At 36.4% G+C, this 22221-nt stretch overlaps 1 protein-coding gene across 1 annotated transcript; it reads right to left on the bottom strand.

Annotated features, from left to right (window-relative positions):
- Nucleotides 1-297: 297 nt before the first annotated feature.
- On the bottom strand, nt 298-1994 carry LOC123842699 (tRNA (guanine(6)-N2)-methyltransferase THUMP3-like). The gene is given in 2 exon segments (XM_045871942.3): nt 298-1503; nt 1506-1994. Coding segments are annotated over 2 exon segments (1509 nt in total). The 5' UTR covers nt 1929-1994; the 3' UTR covers nt 298-417.
- Between the last annotated feature and the right edge of the window lie 20227 nt (nt 1995-22221).

Genomic DNA, 22221 nt, shown 5'->3' with positions numbered 1-22221 from the left:
CTATAAAGAGCAAAGCTGCACAGGCAATGTAGTATGGCCCAAAATGTTTTGATTATGTTCTCTTCCTTTCCATTAGGCCAGGGTAGCTTTCTACCTGCTACAACGGAAAACAGGAACTGCTATGAAGCCTGAAAATAGATACTCAAAACCCAAATCCTAGGGCATTTTAGTAGGCTTAGGATCTTGAAAGCATTTTAAGTAGTAATTGCCTGGCTCTTCAAAAAGACCTCCAAAGCTCTGCTTAAGAACTTCAATTCCATTCACACCTTTTTTTTAACAAAGGTGAAGAGCTTTAGATCAGTTTAAACTGCAAACTGCAATTTTATTAACACTGTTTTTCTCTCAAACCATGTTCTTCATGCTGACATTCCCAGTGTTGGGAGGCACAGATACCATTAACCATCTTCATTCTTTGCATCACCAAGGAGTTCTTTCCCTATCTTGTTCTGAAGGATGAAAAGCTTGAGGTGTACGTTTCAGAAGATAAACTGCTGCATGAAGACCCCCTATGTTCACCCAGACAGTATGTACCTTCCGCCAAACATGTCCCATTCCAGATAATGCCTTGGTAAAGCATTTCTTGTCCTGAGTAAGTAGTGCAGCTCGGCCTGTCCCTGGTCTACAGACACGGCTCATCTCCTGTAGGCAAGCTGGATAAAGGTTCCAGTTTCTCTTTTTGGAGCCCATCCTTTTTCCAAATGGCATGTCTGTTACAATAATGTCCACAGAGCCAGTTCTCAATGGCAGATTGCAGATATCCCACTGAACAGCATCTATGGGCAAGCCCCAGGACACTTTGCCTTCTTTAATTTGGCTCTTGGTCAATAAAGATGAGATGTTATTTGCTGCTCTATTCACAGCCAACGGATTATTATCACCAGCAATATGATAACAGTTAGACCATTCAGTAGCCCCCTCAATTGGTATTGCTCCTGTTCCACACATCGGATCAACTATTATATCAGTAGGTTGAGGAGCACAGAGCCTAAGCATCCCATAGGCAAGAGTAGATCTAAGTGTTGTAGGTCCAAAATGTGTGATATTTCTTCGGTGGAGACTCTCTTCTGTCAATGCAATGCCCACAACAGTTTCATTATCATGGATGTTCAGAAGAACCTCCACATCAAAGTTGGTCATGTCAGCCTTCCACTTAAAGTGATCTTGAACAGCACCCCCAAAATCTCTTGCAGCCTCATTTGAGGAAAAGCAATGTTTCTCTCCTGCCCGGTTGCATGTGACTCTAAACTTCAGCACTTCAGGATGAGTTTCTTCTTTTGAACTTTCATCCTTCTCGTCTTTGCAAGATGCCAAATCATCACCTACTAATGTTGATATCTCTTCTCTGATGGCTGGATTTTCATAATAGTCTAAGATATGGGAATCTAAGGTATTGTTAGTGAATCCTTTTTTATCATCTTTCTCATCTGTCTTGTCTCCTTGTCCGTTATCAATCTTCTCTTTACCTGAACTCTGATTCATCTTTTTGCGCTTTGTTTTTTTTTTTTCTTGAAACTGGTGTTAATTTTCCATACTTTTAAAGGGTCTGACCATGGAAGCTTCCCAGCCAGTTCTTCAAAATCCTTTAGAACTTCTTCCTTTGTTTCTTTGAACTGGTAATCTTTAAACTGCTTAACAACCACAAATAAGTTATCAACTGATCTCAGACAATGAACCTGAGCCAGACTTTCCACTGAAATGTCAAAATATATCTTGCCCCGGTCTTTGCTGATTTTGCATGATGACCCCGATTTCTCTCTCACTTCATCTGCAGCTGTTTGCTCAAAACCAGTAGGTACAGTGGCTCCAACAGTGACTTGGAGGTGCTCAGACTCACTTCTGGGATCACTTCCTGTCACTTGTATAGACCTCCAGTTCTCATCAAGGTTCACATCCAGGAGTTGGTTAGTGGCTTCTTGAACATCAGACATGTTGGCAGTGCTTCCAAGATTCCTAATACAGTCCCTTCTTGCTCCTCCAGACCAACGCACTCAGGTCACGCCGCCGGAACTCTTAGCTTTTACTTCTTATTTGGCATATCAGTCCCAAAATGATTTTTCACAAAGGCTTATAATTTCATTAATTTTAATATTTTTCTTTCATGCTAAATATGTTTTAGCTTATTTCTAGAAATCATAAACTGTTTAATAAGCTTCACATATAGATTTTATTGAATTATAATTATGTTCTATAAATCCAAAATCAGTTTTCACAACCCTAATTGCATTTTCTTTATCCTCAAGAACTTCTATGATTATTGTACTTCCTGTGAAGTTTACCATTCAAAGTCTTCATTTGTGTTGATTTTAAATGTACTTATTTATGTGTGTGTAAGTGTATGTATGTAAACATATATGTAAACATCTGTTTCTTTGCTTCCAGCTGTGTATATGTTAATATGCTCTTATTTCTTTTTTTCTCCTTTTCCTTGGCTTGTCTTATTCCTACACATTCAATTCTTTTCCAGAAAGTTACCATTTTAACAATGTGAAAATATTTTCCTAACTTAAATAGATCTTAGAGAATGGAGAAAAATGGAGAAGGTTGGTAAATGTCAGGAGAATTCGGTATTCACAGGTAGCTATGAAGGTAATTCTGTATGAAATATTGAGTGAAGGATAGATATTCAATATTATATATTGAAAGAAGAAATGTGTAAAGCCTATATGGAAATAAAATACTATCAATATAATAAAAAAGGAACAAAAGTCTCTAGGAATAAAACAATTATATATAACAAGAGGTATATAAAACATTTTCAAGAACTTTCACCTTAAAATAAAAGCAAGTGGAATATACTTTAGTGCCTCTCAAAACTATTTTCTATAAACCAGTATTTTAAAGTGTAAGCGATGAGAAGTTCTGCCTCCTACTGGAGCAACATTTTTAAACTGTAGAAAGAAAATATATACGTATGTGTAAGTAAGCCCCACTTTTCTCTTATTTCTTTTTAATATGATTCTTAACTTTTTCTGGATGTGGTCCTTTGTACATGTATCTTAATCTGCTTAGAGGAACAAAACAATCTTAGAAAATTTGTTTGTTCAGTATGTAAACATTAACTGTATGTTTCTGTTCATACCTTCTTGGAAGTGTATAAATACCAGCGGTTACTAAATGTAGAAAAATTAGCGAGGAACCAAAAATTTTCAAAATTTTCTGAATATATATATATATATATATTTAGAAGGTAACTTCTAAGTCTCATTTGCTTGAGCACCTTTTATCCTGTTAATATGCTTGATTTTGAAGATCAGCAATAAAGCCAGTTGAATGTTTTGGGATTGAGAAAGGACAATTCAATTTCTAATGCTGTTTGAACTCCCCTGAGCTTATGATATGGTTGACCCTTCTCCCCTTGAAAAACTTTCTCATCATTTCTGTTTTTCTCCTCCTTTTTTAGACTGATTCTCAGTCTTGTATGATAACTGCTGTCTTTTTGTCTGTCCCTGAAATCCAGAGGTTTTAGGCAGTGCTGTCCATTAGAACATTTTGTAACGATGGAAATGTTTTATAATCTGTGCTGTCCAGTGGTGTAGCCAATAGTCACATGTGGCTTTTGAGCTCTTAAAATGTGACTAGTGCATCTGAGGAAGTGATTTTTAAATTTTATTAATCTTAATTAAGAAAATAACCACATGTGACTAGTGGCTACTATAATGGACCGCAAGTTTAGAGGTAATGACTCAATCATTCCTGTCTTTTCAAATAGCAAATACTCCCAGGTCATTTAATTTATTTCCACTGCTTACATACTCATTTTTCTGTTGATTAATTTCAAAACTATATCTTCAGGTAAGATTTTGCCACAATTTTAGGAAATAATACCTCCATATACTTAAATGTCCAAGCAAGAATCCAAAGTTATGTTTCTTGACCCTGCAACATCCCCCATATCTTCTCAGTCAGAAATTTCTATTACTCCACAATTTTTTTTAAAGATTTTATTTATTTGAGATAGAGAAAAAGAGAGAGCATGAGCTGGGGAGAGGAGCAGAGGGACTGGCATAGAGTAACTGCTCACCATATACAAACTAGCTCTAACAATAATGAAGGTGATAATAATTTCCTTTATTGATGTAACTTTTAACATTGCATTGTAGTGTTCTGTGTATGTGACTTTACCCTTTGAAAATGAGAACTAAAAATAAAGACAGGACTATTTTGTTCTTTATTCTCTATCAAACACATAGCATATAGTATATTTATTTAACAAATATTTAACAAAAATATTTGTTAAGTAAATGAACAAATGCATGCATAAATAAATGACAATTTTTAGGGGACTTACAGGTATGACTGATTAAATTGTTTAGTAATTTGCATACTTGGTCCTTTATATTTCTAATAAAGCATTTAATTTGCCTGTGTGATAGAATAAATTATTAGGCATTTGCTACATGTTCATCACTACATACCAACACTTACACATCACATCACACAAACACTTATACAAAAACATATAGTTTGGAGGTTGAATGGCCATCTTAAATTTGATGATTTACTGGAAGACCACACATGATTCTATATAATAGTAAGTTATACTCATGACCAAGGTTTATTAAAGCAACAGATACGGAACAAAAGCAGCACAAAACAAATGCACATTCAGTGGAATCCAGAAAGAAGACACAGCCTTCCAACTTCCTCACCTAAGGCTACACAGAATGCACTTTCTTTCTAGAAGCACACTACAGGAGTATGTGTGTGGAATGTCTCTGCCTGTAGAGATTCACTTAAGTCTAAGAATCTGGGGATTTATGGAGGGCAGATCACATAGCCACACTATGTGACCCACATGAGCCACACTATATTATACTCCCAGCCATAGCAACAGAAAGTCAGGACCCCCAACAACCAAACACAGTACACATCATCAGTCTTGAGGTTTGTGCAAAGCAAGCCTGAGAAACTGGTACAGCATGGTACATTGTTCTAGTTAAATAACAAAATCATTAATCATTAACATTAAGAACCTTCTAAGGGCCACATTCCCAGGAGTTGGCCAAGGGCCCATCATGATTCCAGGATCTCTTGGAGATATGCAAGGAGTGAGCAATCATACGTACTATTTTAACTCTTTCCTAACATGTAAAGAAATAATCTTTATTATAACAGCAAAATGCTTAGTATAGAAAATTTGGAAAAAGATTTTACATTTAAAAATACCCTAATCAGGGCGCCTGGGTGGCTCAGTTGGTTAAGCGACTGCCTTCGGCTCAGGTCATGGTCCTGGAGTCCCGGGATCGAGTCCCACATCGGGCTCCCTGCTCGGGAGGGAGTCTGCTTCTCCCTCTGACCCTCCTCCCTCTCATGCTCTCTGTATCTCATTCTCTCTGTCTCAAATAAATAAATAAAATCTTTAAAAATAATATGATAAATAAAATAAAACAGATCCGTTTTAAAAAAATAAAAATAAAAATACCCTAATCACAAAACCCAAAGAATGGCTGGTATTTTCATAGTTATTTTTACAGATATGTATTGTTATGTAGAGTTTAATCATATTGACGAGGGAACAGAAGGTTGGCTGAAGACAAAGCACAAGCTGACACCCTGCAACCTCCCCCAACCCCCACCCCACCCCTGGGTGGGACAGGTGTGACATTCTTCTAGGAATCTCCCACCTATCTTAATGTTAATCCCTTGCTAGAGGGGAAAACAACCTTAACTTGACAATGTCAAGGCCTCCATATCTTGTAGGCCGGTCCTCTTTAGCATATGAAAGTTGTTTTGAAACCTCCCTTCTCCTTTCTTCCCCCAACTCCTGAGTAAATAATCAGCACTCCTCAAGACCCCAGTGCTGCAGTTCTTGGCTGCCCACGGGTCCTGTCCCCCTGCTTTAATAAACCACCATTTTGCACCAAAGACGTCTCAAGAATTCTTTCCTGGTAGTCAGTTCTGGGCCTCAGCCCACCGAATCTCACCTATATTCCAGAAACACATCATTATCAGTTTTGAAGGCTGTGTTTTATTAATATATGAGTATGTTTTCACACGACTGACAAAATCATAATTTTCATTTTAATTGCTTTATTAGTTTTGATTTAATATAAATGTGATGATTGCTTAACTTTTTATATTCAAATTATTATTTTAGTTTTACAAAGGCTATTGTATTTATGATTTTTTTTTTTTCTATTTGTTGTAATTTCTTCAGTATATCTTCAGAGAAGAGAAGGTTGTTAGTAAACGTTCAACAAATCTGGTAAAGTCTAACTTAGACTTTCCTGGTCGGGCATAGAAGGAACTTGGAAGTCTTCACTGTGTCCTAATAATAAGTAAAACTTTGGTCACAAGATCAGCAGCAATACTACTTTTTTTAGAAATGTAAATTCTTGGGTCTCACCCCAGAACACATAGGCAGAAACTCTGGGGTGATGCCCAGCAATCTGTGTTTTAATAAACCATTCTGGTGATACCAATACTGGCCAGAGTAAGCAGCTTGGGACAGCTGCAGATCCTCAAGTCAACAGACAGTTCCTAGAAAAGAAATGAATAGGAAAATCTAAAATAAATATGATTTTTGTAATCATGACTTGGGATTACCAGATGGAATAGAGGAAATGTGGCAAAAGGAGAGAAATGGGAGTTGGTTCATATGAAGTTATGCAAAGGTATTAGGAGCAGTGTTTAGGCAGTGTTGCTTTAGCACTGATTAGATAGGTAGGTAGGTAGATCAATAGATAGGAAGGAAAAGAGAGCAGGACAAGTAGTTTACTCACTCTTTTAAGTAAAACACCGGGAGCTAGCTAGATTCCAGGGTGTAAACTGCTTATCAGGTATCTTTTGTTTTCTCTTTTATGCTTTTCTCTCTTTTGTGTTGGCTTTAATCTCCAGCAAGTTCTTTCTACTGTGTCAAAATGGGTCTCAGCTTCTCTATGTTTAAGTCCATAAAATGTATCACATCTACATCAGTGCCCCCCTGCTCATGACAAGTGTTCAACCCTGTAGTAACCATTGCTCTGGAGGATTGGAATTCAAGAAGACTGCTATGAGTCTTCTTATATGTCCATTCTTGTATTGGGCGTGGTTGACCATTTGACTGACGGCCTCACCAGAGTGACCTGTTCCGGGGGGTAAGTTAGCCATGAGGAGATAATGAGCAAAATGTAATGCTACAGATGACTGCTTTATAAGAATTGAGCAGACGTATTTGTCCCTTTGGAAATTTTTGAGGTAAACTAGCATATGAGGCAAAAAGACTTGAATCCTAGTTCATTCTTGGCACAAAAAGTTAACTGGGTTTAGTCCCAAAAGCTTAAGCAATAATTTGGAAGAAGCAGTCTGACTCAGCAGCTTTTATAAACTTCCCTAGGTGGCAGGAGAGGATTCTGAACTGTTGGAGAGAATTCAGGTAAGATAAAGACTAAATAGTGTCCATTCAAATTAGTGACAAAAAGCCATTGGTGACCTTGGCAACAAAAGCTACAATGGATTGACAGCAAGGAAGCCAGATGGCAGTGCATTGAGAAGTGTGAATGATAAATGAGGGAACAGAGACGGGGGAAGAAAATGCTTTAAAAACGTTACATAGTAAAGCAAAGTTAATGAAAATAGCAGTTTCCTCAACTTAAAGAAAATATGATAACAGTCATTATCACTACGTTGTAGAATTACAAGTAACTATAATTTTGTTCATATTTTTCATACATTCTAAATTAGCTACATTAAGCCTGTATTACTTCATAGAAAAAAAATAAACATACTTTTAAAAATAAGCAGTTAGGCTAAAACCCTGAAATGCTATAAGACAAAAATACATCAAACTCACAATCCAATTTCTGGCACACAACCAAATAAGGTGAACATCTGGATCTCCTGAAGCAAGTGGAGAGTTGTGTGCTTGGCCCTGTGGCTGCACAGTAGATCCAGTAAATTCACAGAAGAGTTCAGGTTTGTACCTTGGAGCTGTTATGGCAAACTGTACATCTAATTGACAGCTTTTCGGCTGAAAACATCAATAATCATTCATTGTGGGCTCTAGATCCTGAGCAAGACTCTGAGGGCTCATTTCAGCAAGTTATAGCTTTACAGGTCACCTTTGCAGATTTATATAAGGATCTTAGAGCGGAAAGGACAAAGTGGAAGGGTTTTTAGGGACATGTTCTTACTCTCTGAAAGCCTGGGTTAAAGCTCTGCCTTAAAATACACACACACACACACACACACAGCTAAAAAACCAAAACTTTCTATCATTTTCCATTTGTTCTTACTTAAAATTTACTGAGTCAACTGCCAATGGAGCCGTTGGTTGTTTATCCACTGCATAAAAGTGTAACACAATGACAAAAATGTACAGAGCAAAGTATTGATATGAAAATATCTTGATGGATCTTTACATCATTTTTGTTGTTGTTGCTGTAGTGAAAATATTTTGAAGTTCTACCTTTATTGCCAGAGGATGGCTTATATTTGAGGAACTTAGTCCCTTTCCTGGGACTGTCTAGACTTGCATAGTCCAGTATGAGAGTCACCATCTCCCTGTGACTATTTAAATTGAAGTTAAACTAGATTTAAATAGAGAAAGTTAAGTTATTCAGCCACTCTAAATACATTCCATGTACTCAGTAGCCAGATGTGGCTGGTGGCTACTGGAGGTTTCCATCATCACAGTGTCCTTGCCTGTAACTGGCATAGATAGAGACCTTCTTGGAAGTTATCATGTGCTAGTTATTCCAGGAGCTGGGTAGGAATGATCACGTTTATATTAAAAGATAGCTGTAGCAGAGACTGTACTAGGTTTCCTCAGACCATCAGTATTCATTTATTAACTGATTTCCAATGATCAAGACTCCATTTCTCATCCTTCCTTGAAGTCAAACATACCAAGTGACTAAATTTCAACAACTGCATATAAACAGTAATGCTTTCTAGTGGGTTGCAGGAACCTTGTGAAGGAGAAAGCTGACACTTGGTCTATACTACTTTATTGAGAGAGTGAGCTCCATTTTGGACTACTAAGCTGAAGGTCATAGCTAGGAATGATGAAGTGGAAGTATGATGCCTGAGATCCTTATGGAGCCGCGCTGCCATACCAACCCAGGGTAGAGTAACTGAAATATAGCTGTATTGTGTTTAACCACTGTTTTTTAGGTCTTTATAACTCAGACCCAAACCATAAAATAAAGAATTTTGGGTGGTTATACACATGGGTTTTCATGATGGTAATCACCTCTGCATCATTGGAGTACATATTGCTAGGACCTGCGTCTTCCTGGCAAGTAATTGTGAGAGATGGATAGCGGGTAACTGCTGTTTATATTGAGAGGGTTGTACAGATACAGCCAGTTATTAATTCACATTTATTCTTTTGTTGATTAAGTGAATAATGATTTGGTTAATGAGAAAATGAGTAGTATATCTAACTTTATAAATCCGATTTCTTATAGCTTTATCTAGCCATATGTGTACTTCTCCCTGATGATTCATAAAAAAAAAATGTACTACCCTTTTTAAAGCATTCAATTTTTCTGTATAAAAAGGTACAGAATCAGCTTGTGCATTTTTATCTTTTTTCCCTTCACTCTTTTTCCTGATAAATTTGAAAATGGTACCCAAAAGTGGAGCAACCCCCTTATAGTTAGGAAAAAAATTGTATATTAAGAAGAGCAGAGAAGAAAGCAGTTTTATTTTTTGAATAGCTGTAGGTCACAAACTATTGGACACAGTGAGAGAAATCAAGTTTTATTTGGTTAAACCACTATGGTGGTATCTCTTATATGCAAATAAATAAAATGCTAAGTGATACGAAGGCTTTTGTAGAAAAGGTTCTAGGTATGGACAGGGACTCGGGCCTGTAATGCAAGGCCATTTCATTCTCCGTTTCTAGGATCATATGTGAAGAGGGCAAAGACTCATGTAGAAGCAGGAGTGCAATACAATAATCCCACATTTCTGGTTTCAGCTTACTCATTAGTAGCTGTAATTCTATTAACAGTTCTTCCATGTAGTTATAGTCAAAGTCTCAGCCAAATATCTTCAATAGGCAATCCATTTCTGTGCTTCAGAGACCTCATTTAATCTCCTTGACCAGATCATGATTTAACATCTTGCTTACTTATGCATTTGAGCGCCCCTGGAAGATTTCACCAGCCATTGAATGAACCAGAATTTCCTTTTTTCAAATAAAATCCCTTTTATCCATGAAGCTCTGTAATGGGCATATCTGGAACAGGCTTATAATAATTTATTTGTTGGTTGAAGTTTAACTCCTTCTGCTAAAGAGAAATAGAAACCCCCTATGGCATCCTAAAATGGCAGAGAGAAGGGGCTGGGAGTATGAAAACATCTGCTGTGTCATTAAGACCAAGGGTGATTATTCTAACATATGAAATAAATACATAGAGTATATTTAAAATTACTTATAAAATTATCCTATAAATTTACTTGACTTTTACAATTTAAAATGTCATATGTTCTTCCAGCAGCTCATATATTGCTTAAATTTTCCTCTCATTTCCATAGATTCAGTTACCTAATATCATTTAACTATTTTAAGTACCTTTTTGACAGATGCTAAAAATATATCCCCCCCAAAAAAATAAACTTCAACCTCACTTTCCATGGGTTACCCAGATATGCAACAGATTTTTCAACAAGGTTTATCAAAAAAGTAATCATTCAATAAATTTGTGAGAATTTAATTTAGAGGAATAATATTTAGTCATAAAAAGCATAGGTCTGACCAAAAATACTTTATTCCAGTTTATTTAATGTACAGACATTCATTGTATATTCAGGACATTGCCATAGCTGTTCTATTTAAAATAGCAGTTCTAGGATCTGGCTACAGACTGATGAAGTAGCTTATCTTTGAGAGTTGTTATAAAAGTTTAAAAAAAAAAAACACAACCCAGTTGTTTATAGGTATCAGATAACAATTAGCATAACTAACCAGGACAATTCCAGAAGTAAAGAAAAACATAATGATTTGAACCCTGCATTCAAAACAATTGGTCCTTCCAGGGAGTTTCCTGATTCTCATTCTGGGGCATACATACCAAACTAAATTGGGTACTAGAACTTGTGGCAGAGTCCATGGACTAGGTCAACAAAATATAGAATACAAAGATACCAAAAAGCTAGAACAAGAAGGCACAAGTTTCTGAGGAACACAAAGCTGAGAGGGGTAAGACTTTTATCCTGTTTGCAGTTTCCCCTTGATAAAATAGTTTACACTAAGCAATACAGCCCTTGGAAAGTTGTGAAAACTAAGGTAATGCATGCTGCTTAGGGGATAAATTCTAAGCTTCATGTGCCTTGGGAGATAAAAATGTGGTCTCAGGGATTTCTAAGAAGCCTAGAAAACATAATCTAGTCTTTAGAATACTTTTGAGACCCTTTATGTCTTAGGCCTTTAGGATGCAATCCAGTAATTAGGGGCAGTTGGGTAATGTGCCACCCTCCACTGGTTTTCATGATCTCCCTATAAACTTGTATCAAATCATTATGAGTGGAAGATAACACCATCCAGAGGTTCTGTACTTACTCATTCTCAATTTGTATAGTCAATCAAAAATTATCAAACATGATATAAAAAATTACCAATGAACACAAATCGTAGGAAAAGAAAGCAGATGGCAGAATTCCATATATAGATTATCAAAATACTGATGTTATTAGATCCAGATTGAAAAGTAAATACAGGGCACCTGGGTGGCTCAGTTGGTTAAGCGACTGCCTTCGGCTCAGGTCATGATCCTGGAGTCCCTGGATCAAGTCCCGCATTGGGCTCCCTGCTCGGCGGGGAGTCTGCTTCTCCCTCTGACCCTCCCCACTCTCATGTGCTCTCTCTCATTCTCTCTCTCTCAAATAAATAAAATCTTTAAAAAAAAAAAAAGTAAATACAAATTATATTTTCAAGAAAGTAAATAGAAAAACAGATAATTTCACCAGAGATAATGGAATCAATTTTTTAAAAGCTAATAGAAATAATAATACCAAAAATATTATAATGCAATATAGATTTTAAAATGTGGGCTGAACTGCAAATAGGACTTAGAAGAGAAGAGAATTAGTAAGTCAGAGAATATGTAGTAGAAAATATAAAGATGGAAGTAAATAGGGAAAAAAAGAGGGAAACACAGAATAGAGAATTAAAAGATATGTCAAAACAGTGAAATATTCTTACATGTGCTAACTGGATTCCCAGAAGGAGAGGAGAGAGTAAGGAGCAGAAACAGTCTTAGAAACAATAAAATAAAGATAAACAAAATGAAAAAAACAACCTTTTGAAATATATCACTCTACATTTTCCTGATTATCTACAAACTCATGGAGCATAAAGAAAACCATTTCTAGAAACATTGTTTTACTAAGAATTTCCACAACAAATTACCACAAACTTTGTGGCCTAAAATAACAGAATTTTTTTGTCTCACAGTTCGGGAGGGCAAAAGTCTGCAATCAGTGTGCCAGCAGGGTGGTTGTGCCTTCTCCAGAGGCTTGGGGGGGCGGAGATCAATTTTTTGCATCTTCTAGCTTTTGGTGGCTGCCAGGCATTTCTTGGCTTTCCTTGGCTTGTCGCCCCATCAGTCCAGTGACGGCCTCCGTATTCACATCGTCTTTTCTTCTGTGTGTCTTTGTCAAAACAACCTCTGTCTCTCCCCTACAAGGATACATACAGTTGCATCTAAAATCCACCTGGATAATCCAGGATAAACTCTTTCTCAAGATCCTTAATAAAATCTCTTCACTTGCCAGAGAAGCTATTATTTATACGTTCTGGGGATTAGGAAGTGAATTATATTTTAGGTGGTTGGGGGAGCATTTTTCAACCTACCACACACATAATACTACTACTACAGAAAGACTTAGGCAAAGAGGAAATCTTAATTACCAGCTAGAGGAAGCAAGACATGTTACCGTAAAAGTAGCAGTATCCTACTTTTCAACATTAAATGATGTAAGTAAGAAGACAATAAAATGAAGTTTTTAGCATACTTAAAAAACAAATACCAAACCAGAATTTTGTAACAAATGAAAATATCCTTTACAAGTAACAGTAAAGAGAGTCATGACTAGACCATAAGAACATATCAGGAAAGCAATCCTAAATGAAATATTGAAGAAAGTTCTTTAGGCAAAAGTAAATGTATATCACATTGCTGACCAACAGGACGTAGTGAAAAGCATAGGAAAGATAAAATACATGGATACATTTAAATACAACTAACTGTTAAATAATAAAGCTATGTTGGTGGATTAAAAATATTTATTGTAGGGCGCCTGGGTGGCTCAGTCATTAAGCGTCTGCCTTCGGCTCAGGTCATGATCCCAGAGTCCTGGGATGGAGCCCCGCATCGGGCTCCCTGCTCTGTGGGAAGCCTGCTTCTCCCTCTCCCACTCTCCCTGCTTGTGTCCCTGCTCTTGCTATGTCTCTGTCAAATAAATAAATAAAATCTTAAAAAAAAAATTATTTTATTAAAAGGTATGACAATGATAGCATAATTGGTGAGAAGGGAGTAAATGAGTACAGGGTATTATGTTTCTTGAATTACTTGGCTGGAAGAGCGAGGCTTTGTATGAGAGGTGGTAAAAGAACTAATTTAAGATTTAGTACCAAAAGTCAAGGACTCAGGGTGTAATCTCTTCAATAATAGCTAAAAGTAATGTATAATTAACATGTTAATAGAGAAAACGGGACAATAAAAGAAAATTTCTTAATTCACAATGGTCATGAAAGGAAAGAAAAAGAACAAATCTCAGAAAGGATAAAATGGAACAAGAACTTATATGGTAGATTTGAACCCATGAGTGTATTAAGGGGAAATGTACCCACTGCTCCATGGCATATTTCATTATTGCTCATTATTATTTACTCCTCCTTGCATCAATCTCTTCCCATGTGTCTTCAGATCAGTCCACTACAGATAAGAGTGCATTACCTGCTCCAGTGATGAGCAGCTTGCTCAGGTGTTGCTTGTTTTTTTAAGCCAATAGAATGGGACAGAAGTAAAATGTACAGGTTGCAAGCATAGATCATAAGAAATAGTGTATTTCATTTATCTGAGAACTTCTGACCCCTGCTACGATAAATATGCCTCATGTCTGCTATTTGAATGAGTCCTACATATACCAGGCCTAAAGCAAACCAGCATCTGTATGAAGTTCAGCACACATCAGTTGAACCCCAGCTAAGTGGCAAATGTGTGAGCGAAAACAAAAGCTTAAGTTGTATGTCAGTGAAATTGTTATTTTTATGGGGCAAAGGGTATCTATAACTCCTTTTACTATAATTTCTGAAGCTATAATGTTTAAGATGTTACCTGGTAGATCTTTTCTTGAATATTTTTAGAAAGCTTAAGGACATGTTCTCAGAAAAGTTTGATCATCATGGATGTGGTTTTGACATATGAGAAGTAAATGAATACAGAGACAAAGACAATGTTCATGAGAGAAAGCTTTAGAGGAAAAAAGTGTCAGTGGTCTTAGTTAAAAGAAACTCTATGAAATGCAAAAAGGCATTCAGTCTCCTATCTTTCTGTTAAGCAGCAAGAAATAGATTGAGGAAATTCCCAGATGCCATAGTGTATATATTTCAAAGCTCTCATGAAAAATGACTGGATAGTATAACAATGAAACTGTACCTCAGGAGTTAAAAGCATGTGTGAAGGGGAAAGATGAACCATGGAGCCAATCCTAAGAAGCAGAACTGACACCTGTTTAAGAAACTTTTCTTACTTCTAGTTTTGCCCAGTGGACAGAAGTGACTGCTTGAGTCACTATACCTGATTGTTATGTATCTTACAGTCTTTCCGTTTTTAAGTGGAGCTGCTGCTTGCAGTTTGCCTGTTCCATTTCACCACTGTTTGTTGGATGTGTGGGGACAGAGAAATTCTCTTTTTATGTCACAGTTTTCCAGAACAAAAGAACCAGAATCAAAACTGATCAAGATACTAAGATTCTTAGTGTTTAGTCAGATTCACAACTGGATGAAAATGTTGTGGTTTGGGGAAGAGGAGAATGTATTTTGAAAGTGGCCGGCGGGGTGGGGGTGGGGGGGTGTATATAAATCATTGTGACCAACAGAGTGGACTGCAATAGCTCACTAACACAAATTTCAAATAGGAGATAAGCAGAAAAGATGGGCAGAAAAATAGGAGGAAAGAATCTCTTTACATCTTACAAAAAAGGATTTTGTAATGTAAAGATTCAGTGGAAGGTAAAGCATTGAAAAGTATACTAAAAACATTTCAAAAATTGGCTTTGATGAGTTTTTTTTTTTTTTTTTAAGATTTTATTTATTTATTTGAGAGAGAGAATGAGAGACAGAGAGCACCAGAGGGGAGAGGGTCAGAGGGAGAAGCAGACCCCCTGCCGAGCAGGGAGCCCGATGCGGGACTCGATCCCGGGACTCCAGGATCATGACCTGAGCCGAAGGCAGTCACTTAACCAACTGAGCCACCCAGGCTCCCCGATGATGAGTTTTAAGATGCAACACCAAAAGCACAATCCATGAAAGGGGGAAAAAAAAAGATAAGTTGGATTGATTCTTTCTTTTCTTTTCTTTTCTTTTTTCTTTTCTTTTCTTTTCTTTTCTTTTCTTTTCTTTTCTTTTCTTTTCTTTTCTTTTCTTTTCTTTTCTTTTCTTTTCTTTTCTTTTCTTTTCTTTCTTTCTTTCTTTCTTTCTTTCTTTCTTTCTTTCTTTCTTTCTTTCTTTCTTTCTTTCTTTCTTTCTTTCTTTCTTTCTTTCCTTTCCTTTCCTTCTTTCTTTTTTTAAGATTTTATTTATTTGACAGAGACAGCGAGAGAAGGAACACAAGCAGGGGGAGTGGGAGAGAGAGAAGCAGGGTTCCCCGCGGAGCAGGGAGCCCGACGTGGGGCTCGATCCCAGGACCCTAGGATCATGACCTGAGCCGAAGGCAGATGCTTAAGGACTGAGCCACCCAGGTGCCCCAAGTTGGATTCTTTCTCTCTTTTTGTCTCCCCTCCTCCCTCCCTCCCCCCCTCCCCTCCCTCCCTTACTCCTCCCTCCATCCTTCCTTCCTTCCTTTGATTAAACACAGAATTAAGGGAATGAAAAGAGGAGTCACAGACTAAGAAAATACATTTACAAAACATGTCTTTTACAAGACTTGTATCCAAAATATGCATGAAACTCTTAAAATTAAACAACAAGGAAAACACTCAATAAAGTAGAAAAAAGATTTGGTCTGACACCTCGTCAGGAAGATCACAGATGAAAAATTAATATATGGAAAGATACTCAGTATCATATGTCATTAGGTGATTGCAGATCATACAGAAGTGAGATATTACAATGGCTAAAATCCAACTAACAAGTGAAATGCTGGTGTTTGTGGAGCAGCAGGAATTCTCATTCATTTCTGATAGAAATTCAAAACAATACACTCACTTCACACGACAGTTGGTAGTTCTTGCAAGCTAAGTATAGCCTTACTATATGATCCAACAATCACATCCTAAATGTTTATCTAACTCATTTCTACAGAAAAACTTTCCCATGAATGTTTGTAGCACCTTTATTCATAATTTCAATAAAAATGGAAACAACCAAGATACCCTTCAAGGCATGAGTGGATAAACACACTGTGATGTATCTAGGCAATGGACTCTTATTCAGCCATAGATAGAAATGAGCTATCAAGCCACAAATAACACAGAGGAAACTTGAATGAATACTGCTAGGTGAAAGGAACCAGTTTGAAAAGCTATATATTATAGTGTTCCAACTATATAACATACTGGAAAGGCAACAGTAGAGAGAAAGCAAAAATATCAGTGTCTACCAGGGGTTTGGGGAAAGGGAGAGACAGATGAACACATGGAGCACAGAGAACGTTTAGGCCAGTGAATCTCTTCTGTGTGATACTGTAAATGCTGGATACATGACATTTTGCCAAAACCCATGAAACTGCGCAACATAAAGAACTTTCATATAAACTATGGACTTTAGTCAATAGGAACATATTAATATTGGCTCATCAATTGCAGCAAATGTACCATACTGGTGCAAGGCATTAGTAATGGGAAATATGAGGACAAAGCAGGGAGGGAGTATATGGGCAGTGTGTATTACCTACTCAATTTTTATGTTAGCTAACTGGAATTTAAATAAAAACTTAAGAAAATAAAGCTTACTTGTTCTGGAAGAAAAAAGAAAATTAAAAAAAGATAATAATGAAATAGTTTTATATATTCAATGAAAGAATACTACATGGCAAATTAAAACAAAATTAGAGTTACATAGAATGAAATACATTTCATAGAAGCTTGTAAAATGAAATAACCACAGATTATATACTCTTCAATTCAATTAACATGAGTTCAAGGACAAAAATAAATCCATTTTGGGGTGCCTGGGTGGCTCCGTCGTTAAGCATCTGCCTTCAGCTCAGGTCCTAATCCCAGGGTCCTGGGATCGAGCCCCGCATCGGGCTCCCTGCTCCGCAGGGAAGCCTGCTTCTCCCTCTCCTACTCCCCCTGCTTGTGTTCCCTCTCTTGCTATGTCTCTCTCTCTCAAATAAATAAATAAAATCTTAAAAAAAAAAAATCCATTTTGAGAGAAGCCAGGATATATGTTAACTTGAGGGGAGTATTGACTTGGATGCAAGAGGCAATCATCTGTGATCCTGCAATTATTTTTTTACCTTCCCCTCCCCCCTTATTGGTCCCATGGATCTATGCAAAATAAAAATTTCAGTGTTAAAATTAGTGCACTTTACTCCTATTACTCCAATAAAAAGAATGAAAATCATTATTAGCTCTACTCACAAAATACAGTGACAGTAGGTCATGGCGTTACGTATTTTGTTTTATCAAGTTAATGGTGCATAAACACCATGAGTTGGTGTATTGGGCAACAGTGCAACAGAGAGCAACAAAAAAAAAGGAAATACCTGAGTTCAGATGTATACATTAAAAATAAATCACTTGTTTTACTTCTGAGTGGAATAGGCGTGAAGAATTTAAGGTCATTCTGAGTTTGCATAGACTAGTGGGGAAATCGTGGCCAAATGTATTTCTCTTATTGTAAATTTCCTCTCTTTCATCTTCAAAAATGGCTGTCCCTAGTCAAATAATTCTGTTCGGTTATCCCCTAACATCTTCAAAATTCTAAGTTCTTATATGAATGTATGCTAAATTATTTATTAATGGAATTCCATTGTAAAACTAGACTTCTGGAGAACAGTATTAAAGCCAACAAAAGACAAAAAGTAGGATAAATGAAAAGGCATTTCAGAATGGAAGGCATCAAATTTATAGGGAAATACCATATTCTCACATCTAGGTGGAGCCTCTTTAACATCATATTCAAGAGAAATTGTTGAGTACTGGAATATCTGATAGGGTTCATGCTTTGAGATATGCCAAAAATTAAATAAAATTTAAAAGATCCTACAAACATGTTAATGATAAATATCACCATTTAAAATGTTCCTACTTATGTAGAATAATGCTTATGAAGCATGTTTGAAGATGTCTGCTTAGTAATTCTTGTTTCAGGCCTATATATTTCTCTGGCACTTATCTAATCTGTCACTATGGAACTTTGTGACATTTAGTCTACTCTCTTGTTACATGGCCTATTTGATCTGGATTCTCCAGTGCCCTGCCCAAATAGAATTTAGATGGTGTTTTTAATCACCAACCAGTACTGACATTTTATTATGCAATTCCAGTGAACTCTTCCTCTTCCTTTTTGAATAGTGATATATGAGGTTTTCTTATGGCAGAGAATGAAAGACTCTTTATAAATTTCATCTTCAGTAGAAAACTCCTCTGTTAATACATATTTCATAGGCTGTAGCAGGCAGTGTACCTTTCCTTGGAGCTCTCTGCCACTTTCACGTTTCAAAGTTATGTTGGTGGTCTACTGTTTCATGATGTCATAATCCAAAAATTAGATATCCATATATGCACTGTCAAACACATCATCTCTTTTCTCAAACTGTGCAGCTTAATTCAATGTATATAGCTTTTTCAGAAAGCTATTAACCCCAAGTAAAAATCAGAAAGGAGGCATGACAGAAAGCTGGCATCATATTAAAAAAAAAAAAAATCCCTACTACTTTGGAGTCATGGTTATTAACATGGAGAAGTATATCCTTTCCACATTGAATTTATTTGGTATGAAGAATCACTAATTTCTAAGCCACTCATAATTTGCCTATTATTTATATTAACTTCTGTATTCACCAACTGTATATTTTAAAACCTTTTTCCCAGTTCTTTCAGTAAGCTATACCTTCTTGGATTAATTCTCTTTTTCCAAAGTGCAAATACAATTTTAGAATTAAGACTTTGTTCGCCATCTGTCTTTGAGTTAAATATATAGGTTATTATCTACATTTCTATAGTATTAGGTATCCTGAAAAATGCAAAAAAATATCCAAAAGAGATTATGAAAGTTGGGGCACCTGGGTGGCTCAGTTGGTTGGGCAGCTGCCTTTGGCTCAGGTAATGATCCCAGGGTCCTGGGATCCAGCTCAGCAGGGAGTCTGCTTCTCCCTCTCCCTCTGCCCCTCCCCCTGCTTGTGCTCTCTCTTTCTCAAATAAATAAATGAAATCTTTAAAAAAAAAGAGAGATTATGAAGGTGATCAACTGTTGCCTTAAATTCTAACATAAGTGCAGTTTTCTCTGTATAATTACTGAAAATCCAAGTGAAAAGTGAAAAAAATCAAATATAAATGGGAGTACTTAAAACATTTTAGTATGTGCACAAGTTAATGTCTCACCTCAAGTCAATAAATACTTCTTGTTTGTTTCCTGAGATTAAGATTTCCTCATATCAGTGAGATCATATGATACATGACTTTCTCTGATTGACTTATTTCGCTTAGCATAATACCCTCCAGTTCCATCCACGTTGTTGCAAATGGCAAGGTTTCCTTTTTTTTTTTTTTTTTTTTTGATGGCTGCATAATATCCATTGTATATATACACCACATCTTCTTTATCCATTCATCTGTTGATGGACATCTTGGCTCCATCACATCAAGTGCGCTCCTTAATTCCCATCACCTGTTTCACCCATCCCCCCCACCCACCTGGTAACCCACAGTTTGTTCTCTGTAGTTAAGAGTCTGTTTCTTGGTTTCAAGGAGGCCTTATAATTTCAACATTATACATTTTCCCTTTAATTTTCTTAGGTAGTAGCAGTAACAAATTTCCAGTTTTGGTTTCTAATCCTGATTAAATTCCTGGTCTACTGCCTTGCCTATAGTAAGTAGGTGCTCAGTCAATATTTGTTGAATGAATGATGGTCCATATTTTCCATTATGATCCAGAAATCATGGGGCCATTTTTTAGAATTTAAATTCTCTCTCTCTAGCATATGCACTCAGGCACACCGCATTTTTAAACTGCATTCGACAAGGCTTTAAGCAGATAGAGAATTTGTATTAATTTTCTATTGCTGTGTAACAAATTACCCCAAACATAGTGACTTAGAGTGGCACACATTGTCCTCACACTTTCTGTGGGTCAGGGGTCCCACAGCTTAGCCAGGTGCTCCGCTCAGGGTCTCACAAGGCCGCATTCAAAGCTGGACAGTGTCAGCCTAGCTGTGCTCTCTTTTGAGGCTTGGAATCCTCTTCCAAGTTCATTCAGGTTATTGGCAGAATTCAGTTCCTTTTCATTATAGGACTGAGGCCTTCAGCTCCAAGGCTGCCCTTTTCCACAGGCAGTTCACAGCATGGCTGTTTGCTTCTTCAGGGCCAGCAGGAGAGGGTCTATCTAACCTCAGGAAGGACTGGGTGATACATACAAGTGTTGAACCACTATTTTGTCTACCTGAAACTAATATTACACTGTATGTTAGCTGGAATTTAAATAAAAACTTAAAAAAAAATACTTCTTGTGCTCCTATGTGATTTTAAAGCTACATGATAAGATCTGAGTATGATAGGGAAAAGCCTGTACCAAATACATTAAACCCAGTGCTTGCTCTCCATTTCAGAGACAAAAGGATTTAACCTCAAGGTTATTTGTCAAAGAAAGCAGATTTTTTTTTTAATTAAAACAAATGATTTTAGGATTTATAATTATCTTTTGTAAAATACTATCCATAATCAAGTCTTTCTGTCATTTTTAATTTGTTTGGTTGTTTGCTTCTTAAGTATTCATGGGAGTTGACTTGCATGTTATGAATAAAAATGCAGATGTCTGTATTGCAGATATCTCCTCCTTTGTTGTGAGTTGCCTTTACGTTCTTCTAATGGTGCATTTTAATGAACATTCTTAATGTTAACGAAGTTCAGTTTATCAGTGTTCTCCTCTAAATTTACTCTTTAATGGAATTTTAACTATTCCAAGTTCATGAATACATTTTAAGTATATGATCCATCTGGAATTGATTATTACTGTTTTTAGGTAACATGAAAGTCATAATTTCTTTTTTTTTTTTTGTAATAAAGGTATCCAATTCATCACCATTTATGAAAGGAAAAACTTCCATTGTTTTTCAGAAGAATTTCATCCTAAATTTGATGACCATATTTGTATTTATTTATGGATTATCTTTTTAGGTCCAATGGTCCATTTCATCTAAACTACTTATTTATCACATTATTTTAATTATTGATGCTTAATTGGCAGTATAAATCCCTTAGTTTTTCTTCAAGACTGTTTTGGCTATGGCCCTAAGCAGTTCCATATTTATTTTAAGTCAATTTATTGTTTTTCATACATCTTGAAAATCATTTTGTTAAATTTTACCAAAAAGCCTGTTGGAATATTTGGGGGGATTTGATTGAATCTATAGGTTATTTTGTGGGAATAAAATGTGCTCCCACACATTTATAGGCAAACACCATCTCCTCATACCTAATCTTAGGCTTCTGTAGCATCAGATTACAGAGAAAACACTGAATGCTGACATATTTGATGGGTTACTTTCTTTGGGACTATGCCAAAAATAAATAAAATTAAATAGGCACAGAAAACGCAATGACAAATAATACCATTAAAAATGTTCCCAGTTATTTAGTGGGATATGCTTATGAACTGTTGATATTTTTATATTAAAACTTTTAATCCATGGTCATACTGTATTCTTCCACTAGAAAACAGTTGGTCTTCTTTTTGTGAGGGTTAGCTTCTATTTAGTAAAGTGCATAAAATTAATCTTATGTGTACATTTCAATAATTCTATACCCAGTAACCCTTACTACCCATATCAAGGCATAGAATATTTCCAGCATCCCTTTATATTTCCTCATATGCCTTATGGTCTCCTACTCCTATCTTAGTAAACC

This window comes from Mirounga angustirostris, unplaced genomic scaffold, assembly GCF_029215605.1.
Source record: "Mirounga angustirostris isolate CCGP_5_RB_7025 unplaced genomic scaffold, mMirAng1.0.hap1 SCAF_7, whole genome shotgun sequence".
Taxonomy (NCBI): domain Eukaryota; kingdom Metazoa; phylum Chordata; class Mammalia; order Carnivora; family Phocidae; genus Mirounga; species Mirounga angustirostris.
This window is presented reverse-complemented; position numbering and strand designations above follow the sequence as displayed.